Genomic DNA, 16,662 nt, shown 5'->3' with positions numbered 1-16,662 from the left:
CATCAGTATAATATACAACATCTGGATTTTTCAATGGTTCATCTTTCAGATCGGGTCTACTGGAATAAACTTCATCCATTATTTGGAGACAATCATGTGATTCTTCATCATCTACCTCTGGTAGGGGCAGCAAAGTTGCTGGATTGAGCATATTCACTACTCGTAGATGAATCCTGGGATTTTCACACAATAGGCCTTGGTATCTAGCCATCCTTGGGTTTGTTAGCCAATAACTACCCTTATATTCCATAAGTGTCAGAACAGCATGAGGTACATTCACATACATCGTCTGGCCAAAGGTAAATTTATCAGCTTCTTTGACAAGGCTTGCAGTGGCCGCTACTGCCCTTAGGCATAGAGGCCATCCTTTTGCTACTGAGTCCAATTGTTTTGACAAATAAGCTACTGGACGATTCCAACTTCCTAATCTCTGGGTCAGGACTGCCGCTGCAATCCCATTCTGTTCATGTACATACAGCTGAAAGGGTTTTTCCGAATTAGGCAGTCCAAGGGCTGGGGCCTCCATAAGTCGTTGTTTGATAGCTAAAAAGGCTTGTTGCTGCTCAGGTCCCCATACGAATGGGTCCTTTTCTGCACCTCGAGTGCTTTCATGTAAGGGCTTGGCCAGACTGCTGAAATCAGGTATCCATAGTCTACAAAACCCTGCTGTTCCCAGGAATCCTCTGAGTTGTTTCCTTGTGGTAGGTTCCTTAATAAGGCAAATAGCTTCTTTCCTCTCTGGTCTCAATGCTCGTTGTTGGTGTGAGATGTCAAAGCCCAAATATTTGACCTTTTCTAAACATAACTGTGCCTTTTTCTGGGAAACTCGGTAGCCAGCTTCCCAGAGCAAGTGGAGCAGTTCCTCTGTCCCTTCTTTACAGGTATCAAAATCCTTTGCCGCTAGTATAAGGTCATCTACATATTGCAGAACCACCTTTTCTCCAGGTATTGAGGGGTAACTTGTTAAATCTTTCGCCAAGGCAGTACCAAATAAAGTTGGGGAATTTTTGAATCCCTGGGGCAATCTTGTCCAGGTTAGCTGGCCTTTTGTTCCTGTCAAAGGGTCTTCCCACTGGAAGGCAAATATAGGTTGGCTCTGTGGTGCCAGCCGGCAACAGAAGAATGCATCTTTCAAGTCCAATACAGTAAAAAATGTTGCTTCTGGTGGGATCAAACTCAGCAGGGTATATGGGTTTGGTACATTTGGGTGCAAGGTCTCGATAGCCTGGTTTACGAGCCTCAAGTCCTGTACTGGCCTGTATTCATCTGTCCCAGGTTTCCGAACAGGCAAAAGGGGTGTGTTCCATTCTGATTGGCAGGGCTTAAGCAGACCATATTTTAATAGGCGGTCCAAATGTTTCTGGATGCCCTCTGCTGCTCGCCGGGGTAAAGGATATTGCTTTACAGATACAGGGGTAGCCATAGGTTTTAGGGTTACTACAATTGGAGCTATATTCTTAGCCATTCCTGGTGGGCTATTTTCGGCCCATACTCCTGGTGGCACCTGTAGGGTTTGGAGGAGCTTGTTTAATCCTGTATCCAATGTGGGTTTGACTTGCAGGGCTGACATTAGGCGCCATGATTGTTCCTTAGGTACTGAGAGGGTAATTATTCCTGCTGCCTTTGATGGCAGTTTCATTTCTGGACCTTGAGGAGTGAAGGTGATTTGGGCCTGCAATTTGGACAGCATATCTCTACCTAAGAGAGGTATTGGACACTCAGGTATATACAAAAACTGATGGGTTAAACGATGTCCCCCAATCTGGCATTCCAAAGGTTGAAGGAAAGACCTCTTAGCTGACTGACCAGTGGCACTTTTAATGACTACACTTTTGGATGCCTTTTTCTGCAATAGTTCTGGGAGTACTGAGTATTCAGCCCCAGTATCAATCATAAAGTCTATTAAATGGCTCCCTAATTGAATCGTGACCGTGGGCTCCTGGAAGCCTAACTTTATGGAGTCCGGTCGTTCCTAGTCTTGGGTAAAATCCTCCTCTGCCAGTCCAATGAAATTGTCTCTACTCTGTCCTTGTCCAGGTCTCTGATATCTTCCATTTCGGATCATTCCCCGTCCCCGTCCCTGGTTTCTTGGGCCGGAGCCTGGGCCTGGGCCTGGGCGTACTTCTTCCAACCTCAGGGGTTCAGGACACTCCCGCTTCCAATGACCCTCCTTCTTGCAATTCGCACATTGATTCCTTCCCAGTGGTGGATTCCTTCCCCGCCCTCTCCCTCCGTTTAAAGGGCGGTAGTCTTGCTTCACTGCTGTGGCTAGCATCACCATCTTTTCCTTCTGCCACTTCTTCTTCTCTTGTTTCTCAGCCTCATCCCTATTCCGATAAACTCGACGTGCAATGGCCATAATTTGGCTCATCAGCATCCCTTCCCATCCTTCTGATTTCTGAATTTTCTTACGAATGTCAGAAGCACACTGGGCCACAAATGTAGCAGTAATCATTCTGCTGTTTTCAGGGGCTTCAGGGTCAAAAGGAGTCCATATACGATAGGCTTCCTGCAGCCTCTCTAAAAAGTCTCCCGGACTCTCATTTGGTTTCTGTTCTACTTCTGAGACTTTAGACATATTAGTGGGCTTCTGGCATGCCCTGCGGATACCTTGCACAAGCGTCTGGCGGTAGGTGGTAAGCCTGGCCAGGTGAATTGCATTGTTTGGATCCCAATTAGGATCTTCCAAAGGAAAGTTATCCTGGAGATGACGGTCAATATTAAAAATATTTCCCACTCTGGCCTGCTCACGCAAATATATCTGTGCCTTTTCAATTATGTCTCTTCTTTCCTCAGAGTATTCAGGAGTTGGCGGCAATCTGTCCAAGTAGGACTATGAGTATTTACTATTGAAGTCACCAAGTCCATCATAGCCTGAGGTTTTTCTGCGAAAGATGGGGTGTGTGTTTTCCAATTCATCAGATCCGTAGTTGTGAATGGAATGTACTGGAGGGTCGAAGTTCGAGGTGGCCGTGGTCCGGGTTGCCCGTTAACCAGCACAGGCTCCTCAAGTGCATCAAATACTCTTCTAAGAGGGGCTACTACGTGACCTTTCTCTTCGCTTTGCTCTAGGGGCCTCAAATCATAGGGGATGGTATCTGTCCCAAGGCGTTCTTTTAGCAGCTTTATACGCCTGGCTGTATTGCTTGCTGACCGATCAAGGTCTTCCTGTAACTTCTGTAATAGTTCTCTAGGATTTGGATGTACAGGGGTTTGGGGTGGGCAATTGGTTGTTCCACTAAAGGAGACTGTAGATGGAGTTCTACTGGGACTCACAGGTGGAATAACCACTTCTGCTTGGGCTTTATTATAGGACTCCAAGGCCTCCTGAAGATATTTATCATAATCTATCAAGGAATCAAGTTCTGTGACTCCACCCCCATTATTCGTTCCACTTTCTTGCCTTGGGGTTACAACTGGTGGAGTATTTGGATTAGGCTCCCTTCGATGTGGAGCATAGGGTGGAGGTGGAAGCACCTCTTCCTCTGGTCCCTCAAAAATGGGTTTGAGTTTATTTGGCAAGATTCCTTTCCTAGCTTCGGCTTTTACAGCCAATAATTTGCATCGTTGGACTTTGCATTCCCTTATCCATGGAGGATTTTTATTTAATGTGCTCAGCCAAGAATCTATATATGAAAATTGTTCTGGGCACCCTCCCGTTTCTTTGGCGATATTAGTCCAAAGTTTGCTTACTAAATTTATATCAAAGGTTCCCTGAGATGGCCATTCAGTATTTTGTTTCGGCCACTCTAATTCACATAACGTTCTCAAGCGCTCTGGCGTCATTTTGACTCCATATGCCCCTGAGAAGGCTTTCTTAAAATTATTTAACATACATTCAAGAGGTGTATTTTCCCCCTTTGAACCCCCAACTCCCATTGTATGGCCCTGTGAAGTATCCACTCAGTCACTCACACACTCGCTTCGTGGGGTTCCTTGCCCAGTGAAGTCGCCTTACTGGGAAACGAAGTACTACCCACTCCACACTCAGGTCAGCTACAGATTGTACTTTCTCACACATACAATGCGCTGGATACTTCACCACACTCTACTTCCCAACCTTTCCCTTTTCCTCCACCAGACCACCGTCTGATGTACCCAACCACCTAGCGTACTCAGTTTCCCCCTTACTGAGACGCAGAAGTTTGATCAAGACTTCTCTTCCTCCCAATTAATTGGAGGGCCAAAACCCCTTTGTGACTTACCCTTAGCGGATCCCTCTTTATTTCTCTGGTTCCCCCCGGTCCGTCGCCGTCGGTGAGCAGGGTATCAGACAGACGAGACTTCTGCGTTCCCCTGGAAAAATGTTCCAGTGCGCGCTGGGTAAGCAGTTAGTGGTCCTCCCTCTTGTACCCTGCCCAGTAAGGCGAAGGGGCTGCGTTCCAGCAGACCACTTATCCGAGTCACAGAGGCACCATAAAATGTAGCACCCTGCTTGTGGTTAACGCTTAGCTGGAATGAAATATTCAACGCAGCAATAGAGAAATTAAAATAATAATTTATTTGTCAGACAAATAAATGTGAGGCACAGTGGTATAAGGTTACCAAGCTCTGTCCTGGCCTCCTGTCATTATGGCCAGCACTTATATTCCCTCAGCTCAGCCCCCTTGCTCCTCCTTTGGCTGCCTCTGTCCAATCAGCCTGGTTAAAATTCCTATTGGCTGTTCGCTAGAACCAATCATAAAAGATACACCCATTTCCTATTACCTTTTATGGGAGACAAAGAGCTATATTTCCTTCTATTTATAATTGGCAAACAGCCATTAACCTCTACAAGGCACCTTAATTACCAGATAACCTTTTGCCCTAGACTAGGCGCCTTAACTAACATTTCATCTTTTGCCCTATTGCCCTATTCACTCCAAAACAGATCTTTTGTTCATCTTCCCACACATTATCAATGAAAGATCTCCTTCTTTGGAGGTCATTAAGCAGAGACTTGACAACCATATGTCAGGAGTGCTCCGATGGCGTCTCTCTGTCTGGCAGGGGTCCGGACCCAATGGCCCTCGTGGTCTATTCCAACTCTTCTATGATTCTATAATTTCTTACTTTCTAAATCCTTTGCATAATTACATTTAAGCCAATATTTCATACATAACATATATAGATTTTTAGAAGCAAAGACCTTTTCTTAAGTAAAAAGGAACTTTATAAAAGCTAGGTTCTCTAAGTTTTCTAAATTCCCTGAAGCTTCAAAGCAGCTTCAAAGAGAGAGAGAGAGGCCTCTTCCCTAGCCAGCTCTGTTTGTATTAGCTCTTGCTTTTTTTAACCTTAGGAAGATGTGGCTCAAGTTTAATGGGAGGCACAGTGTTTTTGCAACCTTGATTGATTGTATTCTATCATTTGTATGGTCAGTGTGACCTTTTGCTCCCAGCCTGTTTTATGACCGCAATAAACCAAAGGGGCCTCTGACAAAGACCTTGCCTGCGACAAAGACCTTGCCTGCTGGTTTCCCATCTCGAAAGAAACATGTGAATTTAAGCTCATTTTTGGAATACAGGAATCTGATCAAAATATAAGCCTTGATTAAAAATGCAGGCTATGATCAGATGCCTCACTTTAACAATAATTAAAGTCACAAAAGTAAGTCACAACAATAGTAAAGCAGAGACAGCCATGGTGGATAAAACATAGTCTTCCATAAAGTTGCTTCAGCCAGGCAAATTGTCATCACACTGCACTAAAATAACAAGACTGCAAGACCCATCAGGCTGGATCAGAGCATTTAGTTTAGCGTTCTGTTTCCAACGGTGATGAGGCTAAATGTCTCTTGATACCCACAAGCAGACCATGTATCCATTCATTACACTCTGACAGCAGTGGTGCATGTGAGAAGGGGTGGAGTGAGGCAGTGTCAAGGTTGGGGGAACTTCATGTTGGCAGTAGCCTAGAGTTTCTCCAACTTCTGTCCTGCCACACCCCCGCCTTGGGTCATGCAGTGCTGCTGCCACCAGGAGGGTACCGCTATCATTCCTCCACCACCATCACCTATGCACTGTTGCTGCATTCTGAATGCTTAAAAGATGGTTGTACAGCCTTTTCATAAATATACAGTCCTCTTCCTAACTAGGTAATTATTTTGTGATATGTAATGACTAAACAAGGTTGAACAAACAATGCAAAATTTGAACAAATCTTTCCAGTTGTGCCCTTGTCTAAGTCACTAATGAGCCATTCCCATGACTTATGGGAGTTTTCTGTCCACTGTTGGGTTCCTGCACATGCAGTCCTTCAATGGCTGCGCTCGTTTCTCTCTGGTCGGGGACAGAGGGTGGCGCTTGGGGGGGAATTGTCATCGCGCCACTCCTTGGTGTGTGGAGTACCTCAGGGTGCGATACTCTCCCCAATGCTTTTCAACATCTTTATGCGCCCCCTCGCCCAGCTTGTCCGGAGTTTTGGGCTGGGTTGCCATCAGTATGCCGATGACACCCAACTCTATCTGTTGATGGATGGCCATCCTGACTCGGCCCCAGACACACTGACCAGATGTCTGGAAGCTGTGGCTGGATGGTTACGTGGGAGCCGGTTGAAGCTAAATCCTTCGAAGACAGAGGTCCTGTGGCTGGGACGGGACGATATGGGATTGGGGGGGCAACTCCCATCTCTTGCGGGGGCGCAGTTAGTGCCAGCACCGTCCGTTAAGAGTTTGGGTGTAATCTTCGACACCTCCCTTTCCATGGAGGCGCAGATTGCAGCTATAACAAAGGCGGCATTTTTCCATCTCCGCCAAGCTAAGCAGTTGGCTCCTTACCTCTCTCGCCCTGACCTAGCCACTGTGATCCACGCGACGGTCACCTCCAGACTGGATTATTGTAACTCGCTCTACGTGGGGCTGCCCTTAAGACTGACCCAGAAACTCCAGCGGGTGCAGAATGCTGCAGCGAGACTCCTTACGGGGTCTTCGCTACGAGATCACATTCATCCGGTGCTATATCAACTGCACTGGCTCCCGGTGGAGTACAGGATCAGGTTTAAGGTGCTGGTTTTAACCTTTAAAGCCCTATACGGCCTTGGACCCTCGTACCTACGGGACCGCCTCTCCTGGTATGCCCCACAGAGAAACTTACGGTCTTCAAATAAAAATATCTTGAAGGTCCCAGGCCACAGAGAAGTTAGGCTGGCCTCAACTAGAGCCAGGGCTTTTTCGGCTGTGGCTCCGACCTGGTGGAACACTCTGTCACAAGAGACTAGGGCCCTGCAGGACTTGACATCTTTCCGCAGGGCCTGCAAGACAGAGCTATTCCGCCAGGCCTTTGGCCAGGGCACAGCCTGACTCCCTCCCTCGGCAATCTTCGCGGAGCTCTGGCCCAATAGTGGCCAGTGGCTTGAACTTAATTAATTTTATAATGAATGATTTTAGAGCGTTGTTTGTGTTGTACTTTTGTATTGTTTTATTGTTGTTAGCCGCCCTGAGCCCAGCTTCGGCTGGGGAGGGCGGGATATAAATAAAATTTATTATTATTATTATTATAGGATGGTAGCCATGGGGGCTTGTGCCCTGCCCCCCTTAGTGATGTTCCAGAAACATTCCCCTGACATTTCACCTTTCCTTACAAAAACATCCAAAACATCTGATTTTTGTTGTTGTTGCTTGTGGAGCTCTGAAGAATTACAGGCACACAATATTCAGCTCAACTCCCCACTAATAAATTAATAAAACCATAGCTTCTATTTTTTTGCAAAGAGAGCAGCAGCAGAAGAAAAGCAACATTATCAACAAAAGCATTTCATTGATCCTGACTTAAATATATGAATTGATATGTTGTTGTTGTTTAGTAGTTTAGTCATGCCCGACTCTAGTTACAAGTTAAAACAGTTCATAAAGAAAACAGAAAACAGGCATTTCAGCAGAGGAGATTTAGGTTCGGGGTTTGCAATATTTGTAGCTTATTTTGGAATTCAACAAGCTGGTACCCTTGCACGTCTCACAATAGTATCCTGGCTGTGCTGCACTGCAAGTTGTTTGCAAGTTATCCTGAGTTAAACAACAGCAACAATTTAAGCACTGAGGTTAGTTTAAGGGATATGTGTACACACACTGTTTGGAGAAGAAGAAAAAAACTCTGGAGTTAAGTGGAGGGTTTGCTGGATCATAATCATAATTATTTTCTTCAGTGTCCTAATGGGAATGTGTGCATGTGTTCGCGCGCACTATACTATTGTTACCTTTGTTGAGCCAGAGTACACAGAATTATATACAAGATCATTTGGAAATCTCTTGCTCTAGAGTTAAATCTCATTGAACGGAATGGGGCTTCCTTATAAGTAGGCGTGTATAGCATTGCATCGTAAATGTCCAGCTGAACTGGGAGAAAGGATAACAATCTGTTTTGCTTCTGGACACTCATTCCTTCCATGATCAAGTCTTCCATCCCCACCCCTCATCTGTATGCTGCTTACCTGGAGTCCTGCTTATCATGGATGGCATGACACTGGAGAGGAATGGGTGAGAGGACCCACAGAGGAGAAGTTGATGCCTTTTCTCTCAGTCCAACTGGAGATTTAAAGGGTAATTGGCAGCTGATATTTTCTTTATGGGTTATGTATTTTTGCTGGGCATAGATAAGCTATGACATAGGCATTGTATTTCTTAATTTTTTTTAAATGAAGATGTAAAAATGAAACATCTGCTCTCATAATGCCTGGCCAACCTCTGTCTATTTTATTCATAGACGTCTTTTGGCACTCTAGCAACTGAAAGATCAGGATGTCCATAATTCAGCTGAGTGAAAAGAATAACTATGATTAAAAATGAAAACAGACTTGAATACGAAATATGAGACAAAGCCGTAGAGGAATAGTTGCGTTATTCAATCTTAGAATAGAACATCTGAATGAATGGGAGCATCCCTGGCTTCTAAATGTTTACTTCTCCTTTGGATATTCTCCAACGGATCTTATGTTGCCAAACAGTTGTTCACATATCTACTGTTTGTTTAGGGGCAGGCTATGCAAGGCAGTGTAAAAAGTGCCATTAAGGTTCTTGTTTGTCATGTCCTCTGCTTTGCCCTTTGTACACCAAGGTCTGTCACATTGTCACAGAAGAAAATGAAGGCTGACACTATCATTGCTGAGCATCTTGTTATTTCTCATGCACTCCCACATTGGCTGGAACACTCAAAGGATCAGAAGGATATTGGGTTTGAAAGTGTCCTCTGTATTTAGGTGGTCATTAACTTGATCGACTCCTGTTTGAATCTGGATGAGTACCTGTTCTCTTCTGCTAAGATGATAGGCCACACATTAGCAGCTTCCCTTCTCAAATATAAAGTCGAAAAGATAGCTAGAGCTTCTGGCTTCTTTTGTTGTAATAAGCTGTAATAAGTATATTATTTATTAACATTATTTATATGCTGTCTGATAACGAACTACAGTGGTACCTCGGGTTAAGTACTTAATTCGTTCCGGAGGTCCGTTCTTAACCTGAAACTGTTCTTAACCTGAAGCACCACTTTAGCTAATGAGGCCTCCTGCTGCCACCATGCCGCCGGAGCATGATTTCTGTTCTTATCCCGAAGCAAAGTTCTTAACCTGAAGCACTATTTCTAGGTTAGCGGAGTGTGTAACCTGAAGCTTATGTAACCTGAAGTGTATGTAACCCGAGGTACCACTGTATAAACAATGGAATATTAGAAAAAATTAAACTAATAAGATTTTAACATTAAGAGATGAAGAGCAGTGCTGTGCTGCACTTAATCCAGTATTTCTAATGCATTCATTTTATCAGCAATACATTTTTCTTTTTGTGAAATGGGTTGCATTCATTTCCAGGCAGGCCTGGGAGAGACCCTTGTCTGAAATACTGCCAGTGAACACATATACATCATTGAGATTGATTGATCAGATGTCTGCTTCCAGATAAGGCACCTTCTTCATTCTTGTGAAATAGCTTTGACTGGCCATTGTTAATGGAATAAGAAAATGCAAAGGGTGCGCTTGGTCGTTGGGTTTTGTATGCAAATTTGCAAGAGCATAAGACTTGCTAGGTTGGCATGATTACAACCATTCCTTTGGGAAATTTGTGTCAAAAATGGTCTACCTTGACACGGGACCTTCTTTTACTAGACACTGCTTTTCTTTTTTTGCTCTTGCAGTTTGAAAACTAAACCCTGGAGCTGGCAGCACGATAAAATCCCAAGCCAGCATAGCCTAGTTTGCAAGAGATCTGAGCTGGAGCTATGAATAACTTGGAGGGTTTTCTTTTTTTGCCATATTCAAGTTATTAAAATTTAAATGGATAGAAACGCACATAAACACATGGGCAATCAAAAGGGGAGAAATATATGGGCAAGCAACTTCAAAGTGTTGCCAAGTGTCATGAAATTATTGTGTCACATATTGCGCTGCTTTGGCATTAGCCAACTACTAACTGGCGTGACAAATCCCCAGCATGTGTTTGGCTGGAACTGGAAGCTTCCACTGATATGACAACTCAGGCAAGCCGCTTTTAACATTCTGATCACAACTGTGGAAGGTGACAGTGGTGCTGTTTGGACTAGACCATTGTGGGTAGAGGTGGGGATGAAAGTCCAAGCCTTGCTTATGATCAAAATCAGCCCCCCCCATCCCATTTGGAAAAACCCAAGAAGCCTTCCTTGTTGCACCTGCTCAGCTCAAGCCCATTAAGTGAAATGGGCATGTAGCTGAAGATACAACCTAGTTGAGTAGACTGGCTTTGATCCAGAAAAGAGTTTAGAGCAATAGATATGGCAAGTCCTTTCTGTCTTCTGTGCTGATGAGGCTTCTGAATTTCAATACCCTGTTCTTGTTTTTAAGACAGATTTTGATGCATTGTAGGGGAAAAGATTTTTGGAGGATGCTGTCTTTGACGTATGTTTGTATGAAGGAGTTGTGTGGATTGTGGCCAAAGATGAAATATCAGGGGGAATCCCGTTAAACTAGGGGCTGGATGCTAGTCAAGTGGGTGATTAAACTGACTGATCAGTTGTGGCATTGTCTACATCTGAGACAAATATTGTCAAATATTCCAGAAAGCCTAAAGTCTGAAAGAGCAGTATAGGAGCACCTGCTGAGTTTCCTTCCAATTTTTATGGAAAAAGCCATGGCTGTTATGTAAGTGTTAAGAGAATGACAGCTGATCCTCACTTTTGCAAGATAGTATGTTTTGCCCTCAGCTAGCCATAGCTCTGCTATATTTTAATACAATAAGTTATCAGCTACTCTCTGTCTGGTCTGGGATTGAGTTTGTACACATAACCTAAGAACCCAAAAGAGTTTGAAGTTATACCCATTTTACAGCTCTGAACATGACTTGAGTCCTTGGTAGAGGTTGGGTTGGAATCCTGATGCCTTGTGTCCAGGGACTCAGCTAGATTGGTAAAGAAAAAGCAATTTATATGTGTTGTCCCATTCCCCCCACCCCGACACCTGTTTTCCTTGTTTAAATTTAAAATGCATTTAACGAAAACTCTTATTTGATAGGACTAGATCCAGCCCAGGTCTTAACACCTCAGTCACTAAATATCAAAATTAATTTGAAATAAGAAAAGAAGAAATGTAATTTCATATTGCATTATGCTACTCAGTTATCTTTTGATTTTTCAAATGTTGTCCTAACTAACAGAACGTTCCTAGGGGAGGGGTGATAAAAGACAAACTGACTACTGCTTGATATCTTCTGTCATCATATCTTTGATTATATCAACCTCTTCTGTGCTGCTGAAGTGTTGTTTTGTTAATCAGTGGCTATATAGCATTGTGCTTTTCAAACCACTATGCACGGGTGCTTTTAAGAAACAGATTTCCCTCCTATGTACATTATTCTCAAGAATAAGTGTATATAAACATGGTTATCCCACCATATATCCCTCTGAGAGTGCCATATGTAACACACTTAACACACTGGCACTCGTGTGCACATATACAAGTAGGCACCCTCCAAGAGTATTTATATTCTTATGTTGAAAGAGTTTAATGTAGGGATAGCTAACCCATGTCAAAAAATGACTTTAATTCCTATCAACGCCAGTCAGCATGGCCAATTATCAAGGATTATGAGATTGTATTCCAGCGGCATGTGGAGGGCCACTGGTTACCCCTGCCTCCTCCCCCCACCGCCTTTAACAGATGGAGGATAAGTACATATATTGTTTCATTTGTGTGCATGAATCACAATTTTTTTAAAAAAGTATTCTAGAATTGTTCAAACAATACCAATAGTTACATGAGATGCAAATGTAAACACTTCAAAATAACAGTTCCCAGTGCACATTTCAACCTGCCAATGTGAACTTTTGTAGGGAAAAATGGTGCATAAATATTGTAAATAAATTTTAAGCATAAATAGGTCGAACACACACACACAGAGATTCAAGGAAAAAGAACAGTATCTGGTAATCCACCATATATTATTTCTCACTGACCTCCTGAAATAACAGATTTTTAAAAATGTGTAGCCTAGCTTTCCTTCCAGGGAGGTCAAGTTGGTGTACATGATAGTCCCATTTTATTCTCACAACAACCCTGTGAGGTAGATTTGGTTGAGATTTGGTGGCTGCCCCAAGGTTACCCAGGGAGCTTCATGGCTGAGTGGGGATTTGAATCCGAGTCTCTCCAAGGGCTGGACAATGATACGTCGTCCAAAATTGGTTTTAAGCCCACATTGTGATAATGGTTTCATAATATTTGACATGGCGATATATCACAAATCACAATGTGTGCGTGTGTATGTATGTATGTATGTGTGTGTGTGTGCGCTCTATGTAAAAAATTGTGATATGGGAAAAACTGTGAAGCCAGTCATCACTTCTCTTATAAAGTAACAGTTGTAACAATTTGTTAAAGGTAAGTAAAATTGTATCAGTTTTAGACGCCTGAGTAGTAGTGGTTGCCAGGACATTACCCCATTCACATTCTGATTTCAGACATGGTGATATTTTGGTATGTCATGATGTTTAGCTGGTGATATATCACAATATTGAAAACCAGTCCTAATCCAACATTTTAACATTCAGTAAACATCAAATCCAGATTTTCTGACATTTACTGGAAACATAAGTGTCCTTCATATGTATGTCTATGTCTGCTAATTTCTGTTGCAGCTCTGTGGTGCAAACAGCAAGTTGCTTATTTGTCGCAGATCTCTCCCCCACCCCCCTCTCTCTTTTAATCTCAGCAGCTATTTTGCTCCTTGCACACATGAAGGATTTGTAGCCTTCTGAAAAGAAAGGTTCAGACTGAAATGCTCTGCTGCATTGTCAAAGCTGGTCTGGTTTAAACAGATAAGGAGATAAATGAACCACAAGAGGCTAAATGCCAAGGCAAAGCAAAAGGAGCTTATCCTTTACAGTGGAGTTTAGGAAGCGAACAGCGGCATATCAGCAAGGGAGGAAATTTATGCCAGAGAACAGCTGCCACTCCCCAGATTAGACTACTTGATCAAAACTAGAAGAAGATTTCGTTGGATTGCCCCAATTAAGCTATTACACACGTTCCATTGTTCTAAGCAGTGAGTGGTGGAGAAGAGATTTGGGATACAGGCAGGAGGGCCTAATGTTTTGCAGAGGAAATTAATGCATGTTTGCTAAATGTAAAGTAGAAAACACAGAAACTGGGATTGCGCATGATGGAAATACAGCTGTGAGCCAAAAGGTACTCAGTTCAATGGGGACATATTCCCCAGCTAAGCATGTATAGGTTTGCAGCCTCCATTTTGTAAAATGAGATCAATTCAATGCCAGGAAAAGCCTATTATACAGTATTAATAGGGAGATACATGCTCTCCTAGCCATGTGACTTATAGTGAGGGTGATATTTGGTGTGACCTTGAACAGAGAATGGTGGGCAGAGATTCTGTTGGTTCACCATTGATGTGGGTTTGTGTTTCCTGGTTTTTTCTAACCTTTGATATTGTAATACACACAAATGTGGGACAATTAGTCAATGGCTGCTGGTTTCATTTTTCAAACCTCTCAACTTCTTCCCAGGCTGAAGACTCTGGCTACTTTCAAGGGAAGCAAGGCTAGGCCCTTATATGGGGACTTAGGGGGGTAGGCAGGCAGTTATTGAAGGTTTTTTAGGCTGAGGTATGGACAGGGCGGGAGGCAGTGGAAGACAGGAGTGCCTGGCGTGCTCTGGTCCATGGGGTCATGAAGAGTCGGACACGACTAAACAACAACAACAATGGACAGGGTGGAGCTTCATGTTCCAGCATCGGGGGGAGGGGCGGAAAGCAGGCGGGGTTGGGGCTGGTGTGCATCCCGGGGGCGGGATGCACCGCCTGCAGGGGCGCGGTGTGTGTCCTGGGGGTGGGGCATGCCACCTGCAGGGGCATTGCGCCCAGCGCGGGCGGGGGGCAGCTGCGATGGCACCCTACTGTGATCGCGCTGCCGGGGATGGTGCGCTCCCTCCGCACTCCTCTTCCTCCGCCAGTGGGTATGGAGGTCCTTGGCCTGAAGTGAATGCTTCATCCACAACTGGCTTCATGTGGAAGGCAACAGCTGGGAGACAAGGGAAGCCTCCCTAACCTACACTTTCTGAAACAATGAGAACTGAAACACAGCCATACTTTGAAAGTGCAATTCTCCAAAATTTGCACTTCTCCAGCCACAAGTAAAGTGTACAGAATGTATATATTATTTATTATTGTTGTTAATTATTGAATGCATACCCTGCCCTTCCTCCCCAAGGAGCCCTTTGCTAGGACAAAGTGTGTGTGAAAATACATATGTTAGTAAAAATGCTATACAAAAATGGGTTTTTTTATACGGAATTGCTTTGCAAGCTTGTGTAGAGTAGGCACAATTGCATAGAAACATTAGGAGAAAGTCACATTAAAATACAGATGAATTTTCAAAACGACTTTAAAAAATGCACCCTGATGTGGAAGTGTGGGAAACTAATTTAAGATTGGAAAAATGAGACACTGAGAGTATCCACAACTGACAGATTCATCCGTATATAGTTCCTACATATATTTAAACAGGATGGGGAGTGGGGAGCTGAAATTCTAAATCAAGTTTTTATCTGTGTAACAATCTGATACATAGTTTGCCATTACTTTTTGGCTCCCCCCCCCCCCCCGTTGTGCTTAAGAAAAGGTATGAGTTGGAATGAGTCAGGCACCAGTGAACTTTCTCCAAAACTCACACAGAACAACATATAGCAGAGCTCGGAATTGTTTCTGGGTAAACCAACCATCACAAAAATTAAAACGTAGAATTGTTTGAACTGTCTTAAAAGATACAAATCTTATTTCACATTCTTTCCTTCTTTTCAGAGTATGAATGACCATGCACAACAGGCTGCTTTCTGTGTAAAAAGCTATGTTTTCATGTGAAATGTCTTATCTGAGAACTGTTGGTGACAGATGGGACTCCACGACCCGCCCCCAAATTACTAATCTATCTAATTTATGTGGATTAGGCAAGCCTTTAATCAGAAAGTTGAGGTTTAGATTTTCCAGGTGCCATACTATCACAAATGCTGTCCTTGAACATGAGAAATTTCAGCGAACAGTTTTCAGTGCTTTTAAACCAAATGTTTGGTTTCAGAATCCAGCCCTTAAAGCAGCTAACACTGGACTACTACTTTTATAAATGACTTAATAAATGTTTTGTATTACTACATTGCTCAGCTCTGATTATCTCATAGGAAACATGTTCTTTCTTTATGGACAGTGTGTGTGTATGTGTAGTGGGGGAGGGATTTACTTGCAACTGCTGTCAGTTGGAAGATAGAAAGTGGTGGTGGGCACCCAGTGATTCTTGGGTGAAAAGTATTGGTTTGGCAGTTCCTTAGGCTCTGTCCCTGACTTTTCCTTCAGTTCAGAGCTATGTCAGAAGCAATTTAGTGTGAGCTGCTGTGAGTCTTTTTGTACTTGGATGAGAATACTCTAGCATAAAATACATGAGTGGTACATCAGGTATGTATCAAACTGCTATATTCCATTCTCCTTAAAATATAGAGTGCTTGTATTTTAAGGATGATGAAGGATAATAAGCATAATTCATGTGCACATCTGCTGTGTATTTTGTATCTGGGCATTCATATCTGATAGGAACTAATCCTCAAAAGTCTACTATCCAGAGGAATATTTCAGCCATAGCCAAGACTTTGCATGTGAACACAGTGGATCTTTATGCTGATAACAAGCTGCTCTGAAAACTTTACTAATCTTAAAAGTGGGGAACACCAGGGTTCATGGAGCTAGTCATAGTGGATGGTCACTAGACAGTGTCTTGAGATTGCTAGTGTCACCTTTGTTCCTCTGAACCTGCAAGGCCCTGGGTGACTGAAAGAAACTTGCTCTTGTAGAAGCTGTGGGAGAGAGTTCTTGTTTTGTTTTATAGTTTCTCACCATTTCATCATACTGAACTTTTCATAAACTTCACCTATCGGATATCTCATTAGAAACAAATGTAATCTTCAGGTGCTGATTCTTTTTTTCTGAGAAAATCAGTTATATCTCTTCACATGATAATTGCAGTGATGCAATTTGTTTGTTTTCTTTCTTTCTCCTTTTGCCCAGATGGAAGATGTCATAGCTCGTATGCAAGATGAGAAAAACGGGATTCTCATTCGTACAGTCAAAAGTTTTCTTTCCAAGATTCCCAGTGTCTTCTCTGGTAAGGTTCAAAATGTACCTTATGCCCTCTTGGAAATGCATTGGCTGTAACAGATATATGTGGACGAAGATAG

At 43.2% G+C, this 16,662-nt stretch overlaps 1 protein-coding gene across 5 annotated transcripts in view; it reads left to right on the top strand.

Moving 5' to 3' along the window:
- Positions 1-16,662, top strand: part of RGS7 (regulator of G protein signaling 7) — a 137,884-nt gene that overhangs the window by 52,126 nt on the left and 69,096 nt on the right. For all 5 annotated transcript variants that reach the window (XM_083606070.1, XM_083606073.1, XM_083606072.1 and 2 more), the window contains exon 3: positions 16,493-16,589. In XM_083606070.1, coding sequence (XP_083462196.1) covers positions 16,493-16,589 — 97 coding nt within the window. The remainder of the gene's footprint in view (positions 1-16,492; positions 16,590-16,662) is intronic.

Source organism: Podarcis filfolensis (genome assembly GCF_964270895.1).
Source record: "Podarcis filfolensis genome assembly, chromosome: 3".
NCBI classification, from domain to species: domain Eukaryota; kingdom Metazoa; phylum Chordata; class Lepidosauria; order Squamata; family Lacertidae; genus Podarcis; species Podarcis filfolensis.
Note: the sequence above shows the minus strand (reverse complement) of the source record. Positions and strands in the feature narration are given on the sequence as shown.